This window comes from Elephas maximus, chromosome 2, assembly GCF_024166365.1.
Source record: "Elephas maximus indicus isolate mEleMax1 chromosome 2, mEleMax1 primary haplotype, whole genome shotgun sequence".
Taxonomy (NCBI): domain Eukaryota; kingdom Metazoa; phylum Chordata; class Mammalia; order Proboscidea; family Elephantidae; genus Elephas; species Elephas maximus.
In genome coordinates, this window is record NC_064820.1 from 127,829,850 (window position 1) to 127,852,926 (window position 23,077).

The 23,077-nt window shown below is 37.1% G+C and overlaps 1 protein-coding gene across 1 annotated transcript in view; it reads right to left on the reverse strand.

The window, feature by feature from the left end:
- Nucleotides 1–417: 417 nt before the first annotated feature.
- The window catches only part of MINAR2 (membrane integral NOTCH2 associated receptor 2), a 29,249-nt gene continuing 6,589 nt past the window's right edge, over nt 418–23,077 (reverse strand). Inside the window, exons 2-3 of the mRNA XM_049868262.1 lie at nt 7,162–7,389; nt 418–597 (exon numbers count right to left, since the gene is read on the reverse strand). Coding sequence (XP_049724219.1) covers nt 418–597; nt 7,162–7,389 — 408 coding nt within the window. The remainder of the gene's footprint in view (nt 598–7,161; nt 7,390–23,077) is intronic.

Sequence of the window (23,077 nt, forward strand, 5' to 3'; positions counted from 1 at the left end):
AAAGGTGATCTGCTCAACCTTCCTAATGATTACAGGTGAATAGGGTAGCAGGGAGATAACAGTGTTTTAAAAACACAGTGAATGTAGTTTGAGTATTAAAGCAAAGCTACTAACAATTGTTGAAGCTGTTTTGTTCTTATCAAAATGTTTCTCTTTGGCCATATATAGTGACTTTTCTGTGGTTGTGTTCCCCTGAATTCCTGCTTCCAAAGGACAAAGCTGGGGATAGAATTCTTAAAGAGTTTTCATAAAATGAAGCAGAGAAAGTTAGCATATCTCAGGAAAATTTAGCACCCTATGGGACAATTACAATCATTTGCACAAACAACAGTACAATGTACACTGCATGAACAAAGTTTTCTGCAAATGCTTATTTAGAAAGATTTTAAGAAATTTAAGGTGGCTGTGGCAATTTTCTTAGATGAAAAAAGCACTAATAGTCACTATGGAAACCAAGATGCAGGCCGCAAGGAGCAAAATGAGACCTACACGGCAGTATTTTGATTGCTTCTCTTGTTTCTCTTCCTTTTTCAATAAGGTGTCAAACCCTGGCGTGTACATGTCTCCCAACCAAAATCGTAGGTCATTAGGATTTTCCTAAAAGGAAATTAAATAGAAAAGACAATCAATCAATCAGATTAATTAAGATTGCAGAACAATACACCGTCCAGAGGTACTGATAGTCCATATTTATACTTTCTAGGTAAGGTTTGAAGTTCTTGGGTGATGCAGTTAACACTTTTGGCTGCTAACTGAAAGGACGGAGGTTCAAGTCCACCCAGAGATGCCTTGGAAGAAAGCCCTGGTGATCTACTTCTGGAAAAATCAGCCACTGAAAACCCTCTGGAGCACAGTTCTACTCTGACATGAGGTAGGGTTGGCTCCACAGCAACTGTTTTGTGTCTCGTTGGTTTTTTCTTTTTTTTAACTGGCATAAGGTTAAAGTGTCACGGCTTGAATAAGAGTCTAGGCTTCCCTGAATAGCACAAACCTGCAGCCAAAGCCTCAGCCTGACCAGAAATCCCACAGCTTCAATCTGAACATGTTCATGAGAATTTATTAGAGATTTGCAGGATTTGTTTAACTGCTCACATTGGAGAGTCAGAAACACAACAGTGTTTCAGTAATGTTTAAGCCAAGTTAGTGTCTCTTGCATCTCATAAATAGTGCATGTCAATCAGGTGAATGAATTGATTAAACATTAAAATTCTTTGCTTTGGGTGAGCTTTAGCAACTTGATTTTGTCTGCATGGTAAGGATAGGCATGTTTGCTGAGTTTTTCGGTAAGTCCAGAAGCTGACATTCATGGAAGGAGGAATAAGACTAAGAGTCAAGAGTCACTTCTGGGATCCTTAGCCTGTGGTCACCCTTGAAGAGGGCTGCAGTGTGTCAGGGGTCAGTGCCCAGAAACCTTGGCACTATTTGACCTCCTAAAGAAAAGACCCAACATATCCTTCCCCACATCAGCTTCTACTCCCCGTGTCTCTAATTCTTTCACCAGCCCCATCATCGGTTCAGTCCCACAGAATTGTCAGCCTCATCTCATATGTCCAGCCTGCAAACTCTACTGTCCACACTTTTTTTTTTTTTTTTTTCTTCACATTTCTTCTCTTATCTCTTTTTAAATAGCTCGATGCCTATGTCTGGCATCTAATAGGCACACAACAATTCATGATGCATCTTGAATTTCTCTGCGTTCAGAAACCCAAATCAGGCCTCGTTGTTTCTCACCTGGATTATTGCAATGGTTTACAGCCAAGGTTCTCACCCCCTGCCTGCTTCTCCAGTCTCAGTGGACTTAAAGTCAGGTTTGAGGTGTGGTATAGCCAATTTCCATGGCCAGCCGTCAGGGATCAGTGAACTATTTTCACACTGAAGGATGCACTACTAGAGGAGGAGTGTGCATTTATGCAGGGAGATGGGGTAGATTCGGGTGATGATAATAGAGTTCTTTCATTACTTATGTATTAGTTTGAGCTTCCTAGTCATAGAAAGTTAAAATATTAGGATAAAATTTCAGTGACCTCTACTGAAGGATAGATGATTTAAAAATTCTCCTCTACCTCACTCTTATCCCCTATTTTGTTTGTGTTCTAATCAGAGGCCTGTCCTTTCCCTGATTATGCTTCTGTTCTCTAGTAAGAGCTTCCATAATGGAGGCTATCTTAAACATTCTGCGTATAGCTTGTCTTGGTAATTACATATGCCGCTTCTTTTCTCCTCTCTGCTTTATAAACTCTAAGTAATTTGAATTTCGGTGTTGGAAAGTCGGGAAAAAATTTTCATAGAATTAACTTCTCCACCTAAGCCTTTGAAAGATGGGAGTAGCGAGAGACACCTGGAAGTTTCAAGGTTTTAGAAAATAAGTTAGGGGCTCTATCTGCTAATTATGAGATATAGATAAGGATGTTAGTGAAAGAAGTTTAATAAATGAGGTAGGGGAAGAAATTCTAATGAAAAAGAAATCATGGCTTCTGGAATCTTCCCTCAAACAAGTCAGGGCTGTAGAATGGCATCATGAGGTCTTATAATCTCATGATTTTAAAGGAGTGGGTGGTCATGTAGAGGACTGAGCAGGGTGGGAGTAGGTCCTGGTTTTAGCTAAACAATGTGTCCACCATATTGGTACTTGTTCAATCTTCCTAAACATAACTCTTGTTCTTGTCAAACTTATATATATATATACATGTATTATTTCTCATTGCCAGTGATGTTTGATTTTCATAGTATAAAATTCAAACGTTTTCTTTTAGCAGTTTTTTTTTTTATTTTTAGTCTTATTTTCCTATTATCCTATTGTTCAAACTGTAGCTCTAGCAAAACTGGACTACTTGTTCTTTCACTTTCTGTATTTGTACTTTTGCTCTTGTTATCCCTTCTGACAGAGGAGCCTTCTCACTCCCGCAAACTGTCTCTATCTTTGCAGTTCTACACATCCTTTGAACCCAGCATAAACTAACTTTTTCATGAAGTGTTTTTTAATTAGATGTGTTTTTTTCTTCTTCTGAATCTCTATGGCACATTATATTAGAATCACCTTCCTCTATCTTGTGCTATACTGGTTACTGTCGAGTCAAGTCTGACTCATAGCAACCCTATAGGACAGAGTAGAACTGCCCCATAGGGTTTCCAAGGAGCAGCTGGTGGAGCCAAACTGCCAACCTTTTGGTTAGCAGCCAAGCTCTCATTGTTTATTTGTTCAGTTGGATGAACTTTTGAGGGCAGTCACAATAATATTCGGAAACACTGGTAGCGTAGTGGTTAAGTGCTACGGCTACTAATAAAGAGGTCAGCAGTTCAAATCCACCAGATGCTCCTTGGAAACTCTATAGGGCAGTTCTACTCTGTTCTATAGGGTCGCTATGTGTCAGAATCGACTTGACGGCAGTGGGTTTGGTTTTTAACAGTAACATTCATCCCTGAAATTCCATTTTCATGTATGTGAATAGAAAAGGAAAAAAAGAGGAGCTAGGATATGGTCAAAAAAAATGTTTGTGCAACAGAGAAAACTACTGGCACTAATAGAAAGATTCAGCAAAGTAGCAGGATACAAGATAAACATATGAAAATCAGTTGGATTCCTATATACTAACAAAGAGAAGGACAAAAAGGAAATCGGGAAAACAATACCATTTATAACAGCCCCTAAAAAAAATACTTAGGAGTAAATCTAACCAGGGATGTAAAGGACCTATACAAAGAAAACTACAAAACACTACTGCAAGAAACCAAAAGAGATCTACATAAATGGAAAAACACACCATGCTCATGAATAGGTAGACCCAACATTGTGAAAATGTCAATTCTACCAAAGCAATCTACAAATACAATGCAATCCCAATCCAAATACCAGCAACATTCTTTTAAGAGAGGAAAAAACTAATCATTCACTTTATATGGAAAGGGAAGAGGCCCCAGATAAGTAAAGCACTATTGAAGAAGAAGAACAAAGTAGACGGACTCCCGTTACCTGACCTCAGAACCTACTATACAACTATGATAGTGAAAACAGTCTGGTACTGGTACAATGACAGGTACACTGACCAATGGAACAGAATTGAGAACCCATGTGTAAATCCATCCACCTACCATCACCTGATGTTTAGCAAGGGCCCAAAGTCCTTCATATGGGAAAAGACAGTCTTTTTGATAAATAGTGATGGCAAAACTGGATGTCCATCTGCAAAAAAATGAAACAGGCCCATACCTCACACCATACACAAAAACTAATTCAAAATGGATCAAAGACCTAAATATAAAACCAAAAATATAAAGATCATAGAAGAAAAAATAGGATCCACGCTAAAAAAAAAAAAGGCCCTAATATATGACATTAACAGGTTACAGACCATAACTAACAACACACAAACTCCAGAAGATAAGCTAGATAACTGGGATCTTCTAAAAATTAAACATTTATGCTCATCAAAAGACTTCACCAAAAGAGTAAAAAGAAAACCTACAGACAAGGAAAAAATTTTTGGCTATGACAAATCCACCAAGTTGTAACCTCTAAAATCTATAGGAAAATTCAACACCTCTACAACAAAAAGACAAATAACCCAATTAAAAATGGGCAAAGGAAATGAAGACACTTCACCAAAGAAGGTATTCAAGTGGCTAACAGACACATAAGGAAAATGCTCCTGATCACTAGCCATTAGAGAAATGCAAATCAAAACCTCAAAGAGACAACATCTCACCCCGGCATTACTGGTGCAATCAAAAAAACAGGAAATAACATGTTGGAGAGACTGCGGGGGGATCAGAACTCTTATGCACTGCTGATGGGAATGCAAAATCATACAGCCATTTTGGAAAATGATATGGCACTTCCTTAGAAAGCTAGAAATAGAAATATCATATGATCCAGTAATTCCACTCCTAGCAATGTATCCTAGAGAAATAACAGCCATCTCATGAATAGACATATGCCCACCCATGTTCATTGCAGCATTGTTCACAATAGCAAAAAGATGAAAACAACCTAGGTGCCCATCAACAGATGAATGGATAAACTAACTATGGTACATACACACAATGGAGTACTACCCAATGATGAAGAACAATGATGAATCTGCGAAGCATCTCACCACATGGATGAATCTGGAGGGCATTATGCTTACTGAAATAAGTCAATCACAAAAGGACAAATATTGTATGAGACCACTACTATAAAAATTCATGAAAAGATTTACACATGAAAAGAAACAATCTTTGATGGTTACAAGGGAGGGAAGAGATGGGGATGGAAAAACACTAAATAGACAATAGATAAGTGATAACTTTGGTGAAGGGTAAGACTATACACAATACTGGGGAAGCCAGCACAGCTTGCCCAAGGCAAGGTCATGGTAGCTCCATAGACACAGCCAAACTCCCTGAGGGACAGAATTACTGGGCTGAGGGCTGTGGGGACCATGGTCTTGGAGAACATCTAGCTCAACTGGCATTACATAGTTTATAAAACCTCTATCAGGCTTAGCCTCCACCAGACTCAGCCTCCACCAGACTGAGTGCAGCACAACTAGATGGTGCCTGGCTACCACTGACTGCTCTGGCAGGGAACACAATAGAGGGTTCCAGACAGAACTGGAGAAAAATGTAGAACAAAATTTTAACTCAGAAAAAATGACCAGGCTTACTGATCTGACAGAGACTGGAGAAACCACAAGAGTATGGCCCTCAGGCACCCTTTTATATAGCTCAGTAATGAAATCACTCCTGAGGTTCACCCTTCAGACAAAGATTAGACAGGCCCATAAAAAAAACGAAAAAGGAGAGAGAGAGATTAAAGGGGCACACCAGCCCAGGGGCAAGGATGAGAAGGCAGGAGGGGACAGGAAAACTGGTAATAGGGAATTTAAGGTCAAGACAGGAGAGTGTTGACAAGTCATGGGGATGGTAACCAATGTTACAAAGCAATATCTGTACTAATTGTTTAATGAGAAGCTAGTTTATTCTGCAAACCTTCATCTAAAGTACAATATAACAATAAACAATTAAACCAAAAGGAAAAAAAAAGTTTGTGTAATAAATTGATACTTTTTTTTCTTTTTTGGTAATAATAGAAGGTCACTTAACAGAAGTCCTGATTCTAAGAACCCTGCTAAAAAATCTCAGGATTATTGTTCCCTTGGGGGAGCATCTGTTTTGGAAACTTCCCTAGAAGAGAGACTACAGGAAGGAGAAGATGCATTAAATCTACTAGGATATTAAGAAAATTCAGGGATTCTAGACAACAAACTATTTCAAGGAATGCGTATTTGGGAGCCTAAAAAATACATGTAGGATTTTAAGGGAGCATGCTGCTGTCCCTTCAAAAAAAAAAAAAAAAAAAACCTTAGATGCTTAAGGCATGGGGTTTAGAACAGGTATACGTTTTTATAATTGGGTAATGTCAGGCATTTCTAGCCTTGGTGCAGGCAGAGGCAAGCCAAGGCTGGGTAGGAATCCAGTCAGAAAACTGAGGGTTTCCTTCTCTGCTGATCAGGTATTTCTAGATCTTCTATGTGCTGGAAGAACATGGTGGGGCGGGGTCGGGGAGGGACGGTGAGAGAAAAAAGAACTTAAGTTGGGTTTAAGCTGGGTGAATGAGTTCATTGCATACTTTTCCTATGTTGAAATGTTTTTGTTTTGTTACTGAGACACAGGAAAATGACCAAAATGTAAATGTGCACTCTTAAATCACTGAGTGGACTTGAAATAAAATGTTTGATGAGAACTGACTTATACAGTGCCTAAGACAGAGCATTCAATAAATATTTTTCAGTGATTGTTGAATAGAGAATGGGCTCTGAATTATTCATGTATATCAATGGTTATAAAACTGGGAAAAAAGTAATCTTGAAATTCATTTTCATGAAAATTTTATCCTCTTTGAAAATCTTTTTTCTGTGCCATGTACGTCATTTCTTCCGCTTTATACCATACCAGATGCCAGTAGACTCTTACATTGTAAAACTCGAAACATAAATAAACAAATATACTGACTAGGAGGGAGACAGGGAAGCCAAGGGCCAAAATGATCTGAAATCTGGAGATTCTGTGCCTGGAGAAGAGTTCCTGGTTTATACGTGAAGTATCACCCTAACAACCTTTCTTTTAGAGTCAACTGATCTACCTCATGGATTCAAGGAGGTAATTCTTAGGCTTGAATACCTTTAGGTGGCCCGAGAGGTTGGTGTGTAGGGAACGCCTGTCATAATCCTCAATGGTCCATGAAGGATTCTTTTTTCTATCTTCCATAGCTTCCTCCAAACTTATGTCACCATATAGTGGGTTATTCTTCAGAACTGATGACAGGGATGGTGGGGCAATATCAGCAGTCACAGGATCCTCCTCAGAGGATCCCCTAACTCGTTGCACAGCAATATTCTTCTTCTCTCTCTATGAAGAGACATGCAGAAGAGACTTCTCTTAGAAATGGAACTTCTCTGGTAGACAGATAACTGTACCTGAAAATTAGCTGACTTTCCTGGAGATCCAACAGATTAGGACAAGGAATGGGGAAAAGATTCTAGGATCTAGTTTGATCATGAGTGCTCCCATTAATTGAGTTCTTTCTTTGTGTGTGATCTTGCTCAGATTTAATAATCATTTATTAAAATGCTATTTTGTAACTACTAAGAAAGAACACCATTTTTAAGTTCACAAAGAATTCTGAATAAAGCCCTTCTACTTGTGCATCCCACAGGTGATAAAAATAACATTTAACGTTACTGTATTAACTCAGCAAACTCAAAATTAAAAGACATTGTATAGGCAGGCCTTGGCTGTTTCAGAAGATAACTGAACTTTCATAAATAGTCTCTGAGGACTCTTGTTTTAGACAGCTTTGAGGACCAGGCTAATCTAGTATTGCACTCATGTATTTGCCTACAGACCAGGTGGCTACTAGAGGGCTCTAATGTTGGCTTTCATATTTTTAAGACTTTTTTAATTGAAGTATAACATACTTAGAGAAGAGTGCACATATCATAGCTCAGTGACTTTTCACAAACCAAATAAACCCAAGATTCAGCACCCAGACCACAGAAAGAATGTTACTAATACCCTCATGCCTCCTTCTGGTCATAATCTCTCCACCTACCTAAGGATAGTATCCGATATTCTAACAGCATAAGGTAGCTGTGACTTATTTTGTGTTTTATATAATAGAAACCATACAGTGTATACGTCTTTGTGTTTGGCTTGACCTTCAATTTTTACATTTTTTTTTTAACTTGTGACTAAAAACTATCATGAAGGTAGAAAATTTTAAAATTAAAATTTATTCGTTGCTTAGATACAAATTGAAAAGAAAAAAGCTAATAAAGTAATATCTCACTTATCATAGGGCGTCATGGGAGAGGAATTTCACATGAGTTAATTGTTAGATAATTTAGGTTTAACCCTTAAAAATGGTGATAGATTTCATTAGTTTACAGCAACTTTTAAGTAATATGCTACACATGTTTCACCCTTTCTAAACAAAGAATGTCCTTCTGAGTCATATGTGTGATCATCAATGCACTCATGACCTCAGCATCTATTGAGATAGACCCAAAAACCAAACGCATTGCCTTCGAGTTTTTTCTGACTCATAGCAACCCTATAGGACAGAGTAGAACCGCCCCATTGGGTTTCCAAGGAGTGGCTGGTAGATTCAAACTGCCAACCTTTTTTTTTTTTTTGTCAGCAGCACATTAATATATGTTTGTATAAGCTAATGTTGTAAACTAATGTTACATATATTTTCCATTTCAAATAGCAGGTAGGCAGAAAAAAAAAATTAAAAAAAGAAATCATCTAGATAAAATAGCTTGCTCTCTCTTTGGCCCTGAGTTTCACCAACTTTCTTAATCCATGCATTTTTCATATACTTAGAGATCAGCTTGGAGAATCTTCTGACTTTAATAGGTTGTTGATATGCTCAAGATCAATTTATATTCTATACTACTGAAGTTCTCAATGAAATAATAAATCTTTTTGACTTAGCATTTGTCTGAAAGATGGATAGCCTCATAAACAATGTTTTTGAATTGAGCAAAAAATAATTTGCTATGAAATTTAGACTGTTTGAGCTTCACATAATTCTGACTCAATTTTTTTTTTCTTCAAGGCTAGACATGTTTGATCATCTTTGGAGAGGGATAATTCTTTTGACATTGATAAATTGCATTTGTCAGGTTCCTTGGATGCTAGCCTATTCACTGAGTTTCTTAAATAAGAAACTCCAGAAATGAGGAAAATACAGTTTGAGAGTCAAAAGAAAAATACATTCTCCTACAGTGTATAAATACTTAGAAAAACTAATCAATAATCACAGTCCGACGGCACTGGGTTATATTCTAAAAGACCGTTCAAGCCTTAATTTCTAGCCCTCATTATTAAAAATTTTGAGGTTTACCCTACAACATTATGCTCTTTATTTCTGCTCTGTGTGTCAATTTTATGCCTGAAAGACATATAAAGGGAAAATTAATAGAATAATTTTATTGAGAATTTGATGACAGGATCAAAGATACTTCATAATGGGTGAAGTTCATTTGTTTTTTAATAAATTTGTTCAAATAGCTTTAGGAAAAAGAAAGCATGTACTATTCCAACGTTCTGCTCCACATTCTCAACAATACACTTACCAGAGCAAAATGCAACTGCAGTTATAGAAAACACTGCCAGCATTTTAGTTGTTTAGTAATCTAAAATAGTTTGCATTTGAAAATATTTATTTAAGGAAAGTAACACTGCAAATCTCAAGTAGAGTTTTCTGTATAGGCATAAATAAACATTATTTTGTAATGTTTACTTATGTCTATGTACTTCAGTTTATAACTTTTACGTACAGTAAACTATAAGCCAATAAAGAGAGCGAAATAAAAGACATATTCAGACAAACAAAAACTGAGAGTATACAATTAATAGATCACTAATGAAAGAACCTTCTTCTTCTTTAAGAAGAAGAAAATTGAGCCCAGAGGGAAAGATTAAGATTAAAGAATGAACACTGAGCAAAAATGAATTGATAAATATATATATGTAAATTTAAGCAAGCATTGATTTTATGGTAAAACAGCAATAAATGTAATTACCAATTTGTGAGTTTTAAAATAAAAGAGAACTAAAACACTGGAATATAATAAATTTAGCATAGATCTTCTTTATTAGGGTATTTTAAGAAATCATTCCAGTTAGAAGGTAGAAGTATTTCTAAAAATATAAAAGTAGAATGTTTTTATTGTTGAGTGATATTAAGTCTATTACAGGTTATAATGACCCCATGTGAGAGTAGAACTGCCCCAGGTTTTTTTTTTTTTTAACTGTAATCTTTACAAGAGCAGATCACTAGGTCTTTCTCCTGTGGAGTCGCTGGGTGGATTTGAACCTCCAACCTTTTGATTAGCAGCTGAGGTCTTAACTGTTTACACCACCAGGACTTCTTAGAAATAGAATGTATAACTTCTAAATACATAAAAGAAAAAAAAACCCACTGCTGTTGAGTCGATTCCGACTCATAGCGATTCCAACTCATAGAGCAGTAGAAAAAAATTAAGTTAATAAATATTTAATAAAATAAGAAAAACAAGACAAATAGATATAGAGGGAAACTCAGGAAAACAGAAAGAAAAATATTAGAAATAATCACACTAAATGAAAGTGGACTAAACCCTCCAGCTAACTGACAGAGATTGTCAGATCAGATTTTTAAATAAAATTCAATTATAGAATATTTATAAGAGAACTACCTAAAATATAAGGACTCAAACTCAGAAAGGATGAATATGAAAGATGTAAAAATTATGCCAGGCAAATACTAAATAAATGAAAGCTGGGTATTGTGGCATTTAGCTAAACTCTCACCATATTTGTTTCCCCTTCCTGAACACATAGGATTACAATATTTCCCAGTTTGTAGTTGGATTGGAGCCAGATGTTTTCTGGCCAATGTGGTATGGACAAAAGTAACAGAGATCACTTCAAAGCCTGGCTCCTAAAATCTTCCAGAAGATTCTTTGCTTAATTTTCCTCACTTTCTTCTCTTTGAAGCTGCAAGCAAGGGTTATAAGGCAACAGAGTTACAAGATGAAGGGGTTGAGTCACTGTTTGGAAAAAAGCTCCTTCAAAAAGTCATTTGTCCTTCCTCAGACTTTTCATTAGCAAGCTTTTTGTTTGCTTTTATTATTTTTTGGTTCATTTGTTATCACAGTATAGTCTAGCCTACCCTACATAGTACAGAAAGTGAGATATTGAAATTCCCGTAAGATGTGGCTTTGGCTTAGCAGCCAAGAAGTAGAAGATGATAAAGGTAGTATCAGAAACGAGAACAATGGTTATTCATCTTAGCCAGTGGCAAAACATTTGATAAACTCACCTGTGGTAATTTGGAAGATAGATCACCTTTAGCTCTAAGAGAGATATTTAAAAATAATCAAGATATGCAATGATATTTCAAGCATAAGAGAATCAGTGTATTACAAGAAAGAGATGAGATCAGAAAAAGAAGCAGGCAATTTGCAAGCAGAAATGAAAGAGAGAGAGTGTAGAAATTTGAGCACTGGCAGTATTGGAAATCTGACTGTTTCTAGACCCCAAGTACTAAGAGGTAAAATTAAAAAAAAAAAATTTTTTTTTTAAAGCATTAAGCAAAAAGTCCAGAAAAATTTCTCAACTGAGTAAAGTGTCTCAAGGTAAAGATCATGTTAAGTGTGTTGTTTCACTGGACCAAAGAATAGAGAAATGAGGGCAGAAAAGAAAACCAGTAAAGCAGATTTGAAAATGTTTTCAAAAGAACTTTAGGTGTCTTTATTCACATATGGAACTGACTGAAATTAAATATAACATTAACAAATAGCCTACTAAGTTTTGTGAGAAATGTATTACCAAAGAAACCATAAGCCTAGGCTTAGAAAGCTTTTGACTGAAAATTTAAAAAGTAAAACAACACAAAAAGAACAAAAACAAAACCCTCAGCTTCCAAAGAGCCAGAAGTAGGAGGTCAGCTTTGGTGGTTATACAGCCTTCAAGGAGAGCTCACTTCAGATATGGCCCACTGCAGAATAATGAGCAAAGAGGTGCTTCCTAGAGGGTGGGTCCAGGGATCATGGAAAGCCGTGCATCAGGAGGTCCTGCTAAAAAGCAGAACCAGGATCTAACCTTAAAGAAAGGAGACCCACAAAGTATTCCCAGTGGTATCTTAAAATTCCTTTTGATTAATGACGGCTGTGTCTCTCATTTTTCTCATTCAGAATGAAGATTTTACTGCAATATTTCTATTCCTAGTCTAATGAAGTTTGTAGGATGGTAAAGGGAGAAAGGGAAACTGCTACTTGTAGTGACAGTTTGACCTTTGGGTTCTTTCCTCTGGGGAGAGGGTGAGTATGGTCTAGGTGTGGGAAGATGATAAAAACTTGTTGCTGTCCAGTCGATTCTGACTCAAAATGACTCTATAGGACAGAGTAGAACTACCTCCAAAGGGTTTCCAAGGATTAGCTGGTGGATTTGAATGGCCAACCTTTTTGTAAGCCACTGTAGCTCTTCATCACTGCACAACCAGGGAGAAATACATATTTAACAAACAAGATGATAGCCCGTGCCTGAGACTGGGTGACTGATTTTCTGGCTATAAATGCTCAAGAAATCCATTTATTTTTCATGGTACATAGCAAATAAATTGAGACATATGGCTAATGAAATTCAGGCTTCGCCTGTAAAACCCTTGGCAAGATCCTTGACTTACTCTCTCCCTTTCCTATCTGCAGGCCTACCAAATATTCTGGTATAGTATAGCCTCAAGAAGGAAAGAGCCTGGATTCCACTTAGAAGCAAGCCTCCTAGAACATCTATACAGCCAATATCAGCCCTTGTGTAAATTAGAAATAAATTTAAGTCACTAAAAATTTGGGTATATTTGTTTCCACAATATAATTTAATCTATCCGACTAGCCACTATGAAAGCAATATTAGACAAAATAGACTTTAAAGCAAAAGGTATTGTTAGATACAAAGAAGGTTGCTACAAAATGAATTAACATAGACGTAATCAGTAAAATATAATAATTCCAAACTTGCATGTATCTAATAAAATAGCAGCAAAATTTATAAATCAAAATTTGACATAATTATGGGAAGAAATTTATATATGTAATCCTTTTCAAGCAGGCAAAAAATTATTGAAGATAAAAATTTGAACAATAAAATCAACAAATTTGATTGAATGACATACACAGATATCTGTATTCAACACTAGAAAATACTCATTTTTTAATTTTTATTGTGCTTTATGTGAAAGTTTACAAATCAAGTCAGCCTCTCATACAAAAACTTATATACACCTTGCTATTTTTTATAGACTCCTAATTGCTCTCCCAAAATGAGACAGCACACTCCTTCCCTCCACTCTCCATTTTCATGTCCATTCGGCCAGCTTCTGATGCCCTCTGCTGTCTCATCTCCCCTCCAGACAAGAAATGCCAACATAGTCTCATATGTCTATTTGATCCAAGAAGCTCATTCTTTACCAGTGTCATTTTCTATCCCATAGTCTGGTGCAAGCCCTGTCTGAAGAGTTGGCTTTTGGAATGGTTCCTGTCTTGGGCTAACAGAAGTCTGGGGACCATGACCTCCAGGGTCCTTCTAGTCTCAGTCAGACCATTAAGTCTGGTCTTTTTATGAGAATCTGGGGTCTGCATCCCACGGCTCCTCTGCTCCCTCAGGGGTTCTCTGTTGTGTTCCCTGTCAGGGCAGTCATCGGTTGTAGCCAGGCACCGCATAGTTCTTCTGGTATCAGGCTGATATAGTCTCTGGTTTATGTGGCCCTTTCTGTCTCTTGGGGTCATAATTCCCTTGTGTCTTTGGTATTCATCATTCTCCTTTACTCCAGGTGGGTTGAGACCCATTGATGCATTTTAGATGGCTGCTTGCTAGCGTTGAAGACCCCAGAAGCCACTCTCCTAAGTGGGATGCAGAATGTTTTCTTAATAGATTTTATTATGCCAGTTGACTTAGATGTCCCCTGAAACCATGGCCCCTGAACCCCCGCCCCTGCTACGCTGGCCTTCAAAGCATTCAGTTTATTTAAGAAACTTCTTTGCTTTTAGTTTAGTCCAGTTGTGCAGACCTCCCCTGTATTGAGTGTTGTCTTTCCCTTCACCTAAAGTAGTTCTTATCTACTAAACCCCTCTCCCACCCTCCCTCCCTTCCCCCGTTCGTAACCACAAAAGAATGTGTTCTTCTCAGTTTAAACTATTTCTCAAGATCTTATAATAGTGGCAATATTTGTCCTTTTGCAATTGACTAATTTTACTCAGCATAACGCCTTCCAGATTCCTCCATGTTATGAAATGTTTCATGGATTCATCATTGTTTTTTATCAATGCGTAGTATTCCATTGTGTGAATATACCATAATTTATTTATCCATTCATCCTTTGATGGGCGCCTTGGTTGCTTCCATCTTTTTGCTATTGTAAGCAGCACTACAGTGAACACGGGTGTGCATATATCTGTTCGTGTAAAGGCTCTTAATTATCTAGGATATATTCCAAGGAGTAGGATTGCTTGATTGTATGGTAATTCTATTTCTAGCTTTTTAAGGAAGTGCCAAATCGATTTCCAAAGTTGTACCATTTGACATTCCCACCAGCAGTGTATAAGTGTTCCAATCTCTCCACAGCCTCTTCAACATTTATTATTTTGTGTTTTTTGGATTAGTGCCAGCCTCGATGGAGTGAGAGGGAATCTCATTGTAGTTTTGATTTGCGTTTTTCTGATGGCTTATGATCATGAGCATTTTCTCTTGTACCTCTTAGCTACCTGAATGTCTTCTTTAGTGAAGTGCCTGTTTATATCTTTTGCCCATTTTTTTAATTGGGTTATTTGCTTTTTTGTAGTTGAGTTTTTGCAGTATCATATAGCTTTTAGAGATCAGGCACTGATTGGAAATGTCATAGCTAAAAACTTTTTCCCAGTCTGTAGGTAATCTTTTTACTCTTTTGGTGAAGTCTTCGGATGAGCATAGGTGTTTGATTTTTAGGAGCTCCCGGTTATCTAGTTTCTCTCCCTGCATTGTTAGTAATGTTTTGTATACTGTTTATGCCAAGTATTAGGGCTCCTAGCGCTGTCCCTATTTTTTCTTCCATGGTCTTTATTGTTTTAGATACTATATTTAGGTCTTTGATCCATTTTGAGTTAGTTTTTGTACGTGGTGTGAGGTATGGGTCCTGTTTCATTTTTTTGCAGATGGATATCCAGTTATACTAGGACCATTTGTTAAAAAGACTGTTTTTTCCCCCATTTAACTGACTTTGGGCCTGTGTCAAATATTAGCTGCTCATATGTGGATGGATTTATGTCCGGATTCTCAATTCTGTTCCCTTGGTCTATGTATCTGTTGTTATACCAGTATCAGGCTGTTTTAACTACTGTGGCAGTATAACCCAGTGCCATCGAGTCGATTCTGACTCATAGCGACCCTATAGGGCAGAGTAGAACTACCCTGTGGCAGTATATTAGGTTCTAAAGTCAGGTAGAGTGAGGCCTCCCACTTTGTTCTTCTTTTTCAAGTAATGCTTTTCTTATCCAGGACCTCTTTCCCTTCCACATGAAGCTGGTGATTTGTTTTCCATCTCATTAAAATATGTCGTTAGACTTTGAATCGGAATTGCATTGTATCTACAGATTGCTTTTGGTAGAATAGACATTTTTACAATGTTAAGTCTTCCTATCCATGAGCAAGGTATGTTTTTCCACTTATGTTGGTCTCTTTTGGTTTCTTGCAGTAGTGTCTTGTAGTTTTCTTTGTGTAGGTCTTTTCCCTCTCTGATAAGATTTATTCCTAAGTATTTTATCTTCTTGGGGGCTACTGTAAATGGTATTGATTTGTTGATTTCCTCCTCAATGTTCTTTTTGTAGGTGTAGAAGAATCCAACTGATTTTTTTATGTTTATCTTGTATGCTGATACTCTGCTGAACTCTTCTATTAGTTTCAGTAGTTTTCTTGAGGATCCTTTGGTGTTTTCTGGGTATAAGATCATGTCATCTGCAAATGGAGATACTTTTACTTCTTCCATACATATATGGGTACACTTTTTTCCTTATCTAGCCTAATTGCTCTGGCTAGGACCTTCAGCACAATTTTGAATAAGTGTGCTGATAAAGGGCATCCTTGTCTAGTTCCCAGTCTCAAGGGGAATGCCTTCAGACTCTCTCCATTTAGGATGATGTTGGCTGTTGGCTTTGTATAAGTGTCCTTTATCATGTCGAGGAGTTTTCCTTCTATTCCTATTTTGCTGAGAGTTTTTTATCACGAATGGCTGTTGAACTTTGTCAAATGCCTTTTCTGTAACAATTGATAAAATCATGTGGTTCTTGTCTTTTGTTTTATTTATATGATGGATTACTTTAATTATTTTTCTAATGTTGAACCATCTGTGCATACCTGGTATGAATCCCACTTGGTCATGGTGAATTATTTTTTTGATATGTTGTTGAATTCGACTGGCTAGAATTTTGTTGAGGATTTTTGCATCTAAGTTCATGAGGGATATAGGTCTATAATTTTCTTTTTTTTGTGTGTGGAGCCTTTACCTGGTTTTGGTAACAGGGATATGCTTGCTTCATAGAATGAGTTTGGATGTATTCTATCCTTTTCTTTCCTCTGAAATACCTTTAGTAGTAGTGGTGTTAACTCTTCTTTGAAAGCTTGGTAGAGCTCTGCAGTGAAGCTGTCCGGGCCAGGGCTTTTTTTGTTGGGAGCTTTCTGATTACCTTTTCCATCTCTTCTTTTGTTATGGGTCTATTTAATTGTTCTACCTCTGTTTGTGTTAGTTTAGGTAGGTAGTGTGATTCTAGGAATTCATCTAGTTTTTCTAGGTTTTCAAATTTGTTAGAGTACAATTTTTCATAGTAATCTGATATGATTCTTTTAATTTCATTTGTATCTGTTGTGATATTGCCCATCTCATCTCTTATTTGGGTTATTTGCTTCTACTCCCATTTTTCTTTTGTCAGTTTGGCCAATGGTTTATCAGTTTTGTTAATTTTTTCAAAGAACCAGCTTTTGGTCTTGTTAATTCTTTCAATTGTTTTTCTGTTTTCTATTTCATTTAATTCTGCTCTAATTTTTATTATTTGCTTTCTTCTGGTGCCTGAGGGTTTCTTTTCTTGTTCTCTTTCTATTTGTTCAAGTTGTAGGGATAATTCTTTGATTTTGGCCCTTTCTTCTTTTTGTATGTGTGCATTTATTGATATAAATTGACCTCTGAGCACTACTTTTGCTGTGTCCCAAAGGTTCTGATAGGAAGTGTTTTCATTCTCATTGGATTCTAGGAATTTCTTTAATCCATGCTTAATGTCTTCTATAACCCAGTCTTTTTTGAGCAGGGTATTGTTCAGTTTCCAAGTGTTTGATTTCTTTTCCCTGCTTTTTCTGTTATTGATTTCTACTTTTATGGCCTTACGGTCAGAGAAGATGCTTTGTAATATTTCAATGTTTTGGATTCTGCTAAGGCTTGCTTTATGGATCTAATATGTGGTCTATTCTAGAGAATGTTCCACGTGCACTAGAAAAGAAAGTATACTTGGTTGCCGTTGGTTGGAGTGTTCTGTATATGTCCATGAGGTCACGCTGGGTGATTGTGGCATTTTAGATCTTCTGAGTCTTTATTGAGCTTCTTTCTGGATGTCCTGTTCTTCACCAAAAGTAGTGTGTTGAAGTCTCCTACTATAATTGTGGAGCTGTATATTTCACTTTTCAATGCTGTTAGTTTGTTTTATGTATCTTGCAGCCCTGTCATTGGGTGCATAAATATTTAATATGGTTATACCCTCCTGGTATATTGTCCTTTAATCATTGTACAGTGTCCTTCCTTGTCCTTTGTGGTGGATTTAACTTTAAAGTCTATTTTGTGAGAAATTAATACTGCCACTTCTGCTCTTTTTTGATTGTTATTTGCTTGATACATTTTTTTCCATCCTTTGAGTTTTAGTTTGTTTGTGTCTCTAAGTCTAAGGTGTGTCTCTTTTAGGCAGCATATAGACGGTTCATGTTTTTTATCCATTCTGCCACTCTCTGTCTCTTTATTGGTGCATTTAGGCCATTTACATTCAGCGCAATTATGTATAGGTATGAGAGTTTAGTGCTGTCATTTTGATGTCTTTTTTTGTTTGTTGTTGTCAGTTTCTTTTTCCCACTTAATTTTTTGTGCTGAGTAGTTTATCTTTTTATATATTGTCTTTTCCTCTTATTCATTGTTGTTGATTTTGTTTCTGCTGAGCCTCTGTTTTTTTCTTGTGTTTTATTTTGATGAGTAGGATAGTTAGTCCCCTTTGTGTTTACCTTAATATTTACCCCTATTTTTCTAAGTTTAAACCTAATTTTTATTTCTTTATATCACCTTGTCTTCCTCTCCTAATGAAAGATCTATGACTACATTTCTTAGTCCCTCTTTATTGTTTTAATATTGGCTTCTTTTACATGATAACGTTGCTGTTTCCCTGTTTTGAGTGTTTTTTTTTAGTCTTGATTTATTTTTATGATTTCCATGTCTGGTTGACATCTGATTGCTCTGTCCAGTGTTCTAGTCTTGGGTTGACACCTGATATTATTGATCTTCTAACCAAAGAACTCCCTTTAGTATTTCTTGTAGTTTTGGTTTGGTTTTTATGAATTCCCTAAACTTCTGTTTATCTGAAAATGTCCTTGGTTCACCTTCATATTTGAGAGAGAGTTTTGCTGGATATAGGATTCTTGGCTGCAAAGTTTTTTCCTTCGATGCTTTATATAAGTCATCTCATTGCCTTCTTTCCTGCATGATTTCTGCCAAGTAGTCCGAGCTTATTCTTATTGACTTTCCTTTGTAGGTGACTTTTTGTTTATCCCTAGCTGCTCTTAAAATTCTCCCTTTATCTTTGGTTTTGGCAAGTTCAATTGTAATATTTCTTGGTGACTTTCTTTTAAAATCTACTTTATGTGGAGTTTGGTGAGCATATTGGATAGATATCTTCTCATCTTTCACCATATTAGGGAAGTTTTCTGCCAACAAATCTTCAACAATTCTCTCTGTATTTTGTGTTATCCCTCCCTGTTCTGGTACTCCAACCACTTGTAGGTTATTTCTCTTGATAGAGTTACACAAGATTCTTAAGTTTTCTTCATTTTTTAAAATTCTTTTATCTGATTTTTTTCAAATATATTGGTGCCAAGCACTTTATCTTCAAGCTCACCAACTCTGCCTTCCACTTGCTCAATTCTGCTCCTCTGACTTTCTATTGGGTTGTCTACTTCTGTAATTTTATTATTAAGCTTCTGAATTTCTGATTGCTCTCTCTATATGGATCCTTGCAGCTTACTACATTTTTCATCATGTTCTTAAATAACTTTTTTAATTTCTTCAACTGTTTTACCTGTGTGTATTTTGGCTTGTTCTGCATATTGCCTGATCCCCTTCCCAATCTCGTTCTTGATGTCTTAAAGCATCCTGTATATGAATCTTTTGAATTCTGCATCTGGTCATTCCAGGATGGCACCTTCATCCAAAAGATCAGTTGATTCTTTGTTTTGAAAGCTTGTTGAGGTGATCATGGTCTGTTTCTTTATGTGACTTGATATTGATTGTTGTCTCTGAGCCATCTATAAGTTATTGTTTTAGTTTATTTTATGTTTACTGTATCCTAGCTTCTTGCTTTGTTTTGTTTTGATATGCCTAAATGGGTTGCTTGATTGAGCTAGCTTGATTATTTTCACCTTTGAAGCTCTGGCATCCTGTCCCCAGGTGCCTAGAGCTGTTATCAGGTATATCGGTCTAGAAGTCCATTCACTTTTCTTGTATGAATTCAGCTCAGGTGTCCAGGTAGCTACTTCTCAAGTGTGTGGTACAGCATCTGTCCTACAGTCTTAGAGGGGCAGGAGTGATTGGTGTAGGTACCAGTATCTGGTTGCAGCAGGGGGTCATGCTCTAAACAAAGCAAGGGGCTGAGAACTGTCCCCTGAGTGTCTGTGAGGAAACGTGTCCCTGTTCCTTACAGCGTATAGGTGAGTGGGTTCTGCAGACAGACTATGGGCACTCAGCGCTTTTGGTTGTAAGGACTGGAATGTACCAGTTATCCTTGGACCCCTGTCACATGTGGCTGGGAAACCTGAGTGGAGCCACCAGTCCTTAGGGCCCAGATGTGGGTAGGTAAGGATCCTGTTTAATAGGGAAAGCAATGTCAAATATCTAACACCCTCCTTTCCACTGCACAGCTGAAACAGTTATAGTCTGCCAACATAGGCCTATTCTCCTGAAATAGGCCCACAGAGGTCCGTGCAGGGCGGGAGGGGGAAGTATTCAAAATCCACAGACCGTTTATTCTTGGTCAGGAGGCACTTCTGTCCTGAGCTCCCCTGGTTAGTGGAGCTGGCAAATTATCTTTTCCCCAGTTGGGAATTTATTCCTGTTCCAAGACTGGGAGGATGGCTCTGGGCGCTTAATAGGGCCTATTTCAGGCCCAGGGAAATCAACAGCCACTGAAGCTGGTCTGGGGGCTGGGGGCACGGTAAAATATACTCAAGTACTTACCTTTTGCTGAGAGTGCTGTTCTTCTCTGGGTCTGTAAGTGTGAGTAGGCTGTGCAGCTGGCTACTTCTCCCTGAGGAAACTGCTGCTGAATGCTACTACCAGCCCACTGCAGACACTCCTGGGAATGGTGCCTGAGGGATCCCAGTGATTCAGGTCCAGTAACTCCTCTGTGCTTCTGAACTGTCTGTCCCTCCTTGTGCCGCTCTGTCTGTTTTCTAACTTTGCCTTCGATGTTCAGGGTGCCTAGCTTGTCATAAGTATAATTGTTTCACTTCTTTTTTGGGTCTTTGTTCTAAGAGAGATTGCAGGAAGCATCTGGCTATTCCACCGTCTTGGCCCCGCCTCTGAAAATAGTTATTTTTTAACATACACTGAACTTTTACAAAAATTGATAATGTGCTGGACTCTAAGACAAATTTCCAAGGCTCAATACTTTGTAGGGTATATTCTCTGGCCACATACAATGTAGTTTGAAATTTAGAAATCAATACCAAAGAGATAATAATCACATTTTGGTAGAAATTTAGGAACATATTTCAAAGAAATAATAACAAAAATAAAAAATTTTAAGACAGGATTAAAGCAAAAAATGCTACATTAAAAACTGTTAGCAGGAGCTGAAGTGGTGTTTTGAGGGAGTATTATAGGTGTTTATACTTGCATTTGATCAAGAGGCAGTCATTCATACAAAACAAAGGAGTACTGTGTGGTTTAATGTCAGCAAAGGTGTACATCAGGGTTGTATCTTTTCACCATACTTATTCAATCTGTATGCTGAGCAGATAATCTGAGAAGCTAGACTATGTGAAGAAGAACACTGCATCAGGATTGGAGGAATACTCATTAACAACTTGTGATATGCAGATGACACAAACTCGCTTGCTGAAACTGAAGAGGACTTCAAGCACTTGCTGATGAAAATCAAAGGCCACAGCCTTCAGTATGGATTACATCTCAACATAAAGAAAATAAAAATCCTCTCAACTGGACCAATAAACAGCACTATGATAAACAGAGAAAAGATTGGAGTTGTCAAAGATTTCATTTTATTTGGATTCACTATTAACACCCATGGAAGCAGCAGTCAAAAAAAATCAAATGATGCATTACATTGGGCAAATCTGCTGCAAAAGACCTCTTCGAAGTGTTCAAAAGCAAAGACGTCACTTTAAGGACTAAGGTGTGCCTTACCCAAGCCATGGTATTTTCAATTGCTTCGTATGTATGTGAAGCCTGGACAATGAATAAAGAAGACCAAAGAAGAATTGATACATTTTAATTATGGTGTTGGTAAAAATATTGAATATAGCATGGACTGCCAGAAGAACCAATGAATTTGTCTTGGAAGAAGTACAGCTAGAATGCTCACTAGAAGCAAGGATAGCAAGACTTCATTTCACATACTTTGGACATGTTATCAAGAGGGACTAGTCCCTGGAGAATGACATTATGCTTGGTGAAGTAGAGGGTCAGCAAAAAAGAGGAAGACCCTCAAGGAAATGGATTGACACAGTGTCTGCAACAATGGGCTCAAGCCTAACAACAGTTGTGAGGATGGCACAGGACTGAGCAATGTTTCATCCTATTATACATAGGGTTGCTATGAGTTGGAATTGACTCGATGGCATCTAATAACAACATGCTTACATTATGAAAAAAGACTGAGAAAATTAATGAGCTAATAAGCATCCAATTCAAAGCATTAAAAACAAAGCCACAGGTTTCTTAAATCTAAGAAAGCCGTCAACAACAACAATGGCAAGGATCAACAAAGTTGAAAGCTTCTTGCCTGAAATGACTAAGTAGATGGAAAGCATATCTGGCAATTTTGCTCAGAGGGAGATAAAAAGACAGAAACCCACAATGTTAGAAAAGCCAAGGGAACATGAAGAGAAACACAGCAGAGGTTACAAAGCATAATAGGGGAATAATCTGAGCAGCTTTAAAAACATACATAATTGGACAATTTCTCATACAGTATAACATATCAAACTTAAGAAAAAAAGAGGAAATGTAATGGATCTGTGACAACTAAGCTAATTGAATCTAGTTTAGTTTAAAATCTACCCCAACCACACACAAGTTAAAAAACACCACCAAGCCCAGAGAGTTTTGCTGTTAAGTTCTACCAGACATTCTGGAAACAGACAATTTCTATCTTAGTTAAAATCTTCCAGAAAAAAGAAAAAGAACACTCTTTAACTCATTTCATGAGGTCGGTATAAACTTCAAAGACAGTTGAAGGCAAGACAATTATAGGCCACTTTGTCTTTTAAACACAAATGCAAAAATCATAAATAAAGTATTGGTAAACAGAAACCTACAAAATATGAAAATTATATCTACAACGATCAAGACAGGTTTATGTCAGGAAAAGAAGATAGTTTAGTATTAATGTGATTCACCATAATAACAGGAATAAATTATTTAATTTTTACAGTACATTCATAAATAAAAATGTTTTTATAATATTCACACATGTTCAAGGCAAACTTGCTTACCAAACTAGAAATAGTAGGGAATATCTTTAATTAAAAGAAC